The following is a 1,992-nucleotide window of genomic DNA, read 5'->3' on the forward strand; positions in this document are numbered from 1 at the left end:
GCATAAATGTGTGAGAAGTACAAATTTTACAGATTTTTCACTAAACAATTTAACAAAATATTTATGAATCGTAATATACATCATATTCCTGAAGTTTTTTATTCATCTTATTTCATTTTATTATATTATACTAGGTTCTGATTTCGGCACTACTGATGCGTATTCGGATAGAATTGTTTGTGAGAAAACCGAATCTTATAGCGTATTTGGTTATCCTGCACGGGTGCATTTCGGTCTGCACCGACGCAGGTTACTCTGCACCAGTGTAGGATAAACGAGACATCTCGACACCTTGATTAACTTCAAAAATACCGATTTTTTTATATAATTAATTTTTTAGTTTGTTGTTGCGGCCAAAATGTAGCTATTCATACCACTAATAACAATAATAATATACTCTGTTTCACATAAAAATAAGGTAAAAATGGTAACAACTTATTAAACATTGCTCAACATTATAAATTTTTAATTTATCATTACTCACTCATGAGATCAAATTGTGGCAACCACTTCTTAAGCATCACATTTTTCAGCTTCCTTGGCATTTCCTCAGATTCCCACTTTAAAATTACCTTTCGTGGCATTTCACAGAAGACATTTAACAAAGCATCCAGTTTCTCTTGCGACAGTGTTGATGTCTTAATCATAGAACCCCAACTGAATAAAAGAACTCCTTCTGGAGCATCATCGAGGAACTTTTGTATATCATCTGGTAATGGTTTTGGCTTACCAATATGAATCCCACCAACTTCAATTACATTTGGAACATAAGGTCTCGATCCATGAATGGAATAATGCGTATTTACCAACAGAGCAGATGTCTTCTTTACAATTTCACTAAGAGGAGGAACCCCAGGTCCAAAAAACTCTTCAACAAGTTTCTGATTAGGCCATTGAAATCTTATTTCGTAAAAAACTTTTACCCACCACAAATGCAATGTGTTCATGACTCTTTGCATAAACGTCATTTTACCTGAATAAAACTTATGGAATCCCGGAATGTGACTGGGATTATCAGGGTTCCCCAGCCGATCATTGATCCACGGCAATATTTCATGAGATGATAATGCTATAACTGGTGCGTGGAATTTATGGACGAAACCTAAAGCACAATCACTACAGAAAGTTTCCATGAAAATCAGATCAAACTTCTGATCAGATTTAATCAGCTCACGAACGGCAGTATTATTAAAAGTCATTTCACAATATGTGAGTCCAAAATTACGAAGTAGAATAATGTCCACCACTGATGATGGAAAATAGGAATTATAATAATTAGCCCATAATTCTTCAAGATTCAAAACATTTTTTGCAATAATTTTCGGATCAGTGAGGAATACGTTTTTATAATTTGGTAGCACATTCGCATCAATATTGTTATTTTCACGAGGATTGTAAGACAACACAGTCAGATTGTGACCTCTTCGAGCAAGTGCTTCCAAGAGCGGTTCGAAAAATATGAAATGGCTCCCACCTGAAGTAAATAAAGCAGCTAAAATATTGAATTTTTTATTTTCTGATGCACTGAATGTTGGAGATCCGTAATGAACTGTAGCAGATTCACTTGATGAGTTTATGACCAATGACGATAGAATTAACCATGTAGAGGTAACAAAAAACCAAAATAAATGCATACTGAATGCGATATTTTATTTCTAGTTTATTTACTGAAATATTGACATATTTTTTAATAAAATTAAACATTTACTGAACAGCACGAGAATTTACAACGAGTACACTTGTTGTGAGTAGGCGAACGATAAAGAAAATTGGCTCGAGACGAGGTCGAGTATTCTATTTACAACGGCGAAATTATAACCGATTTTCGAAAGAAACGAACTAAAGAAGAACTATAGCCAGGCTCGGCTTAGTAAGGCGGGATTTTATTTCAAGAAAAATCCCGATGGGCCGGTACTATTTCAAACAATGTTGACGGATTTTCTATTCAATGCAATGGTTCGGTACAAATATAAGGCATTAAAATTTTGCTAA

General features: G+C 34.3%; 1 protein-coding gene across 1 annotated transcript; it reads right to left on the minus strand.

Annotated features, from left to right (window-relative positions):
• Window positions 1-476: 476 nt before the first annotated feature.
• Window positions 477-1,769, minus strand: LOC117181425 (UDP-glucuronosyltransferase 2A3-like). The gene has a single exon (XM_033374064.1). It carries the CDS (start codon window positions 1,632-1,634, stop codon window positions 477-479), a length of 1,158 nt encoding a protein of 385 aa, XP_033229955.1. The 5' UTR covers window positions 1,635-1,769.
• Between the last annotated feature and the right edge of the window lie 223 nt (window positions 1,770-1,992).

This window comes from Belonocnema kinseyi, chromosome 10 (assembly GCF_010883055.1).
Source record: "Belonocnema kinseyi isolate 2016_QV_RU_SX_M_011 chromosome 10, B_treatae_v1, whole genome shotgun sequence".
NCBI lineage: Eukaryota > Metazoa > Arthropoda > Insecta > Hymenoptera > Cynipidae > Belonocnema > Belonocnema kinseyi.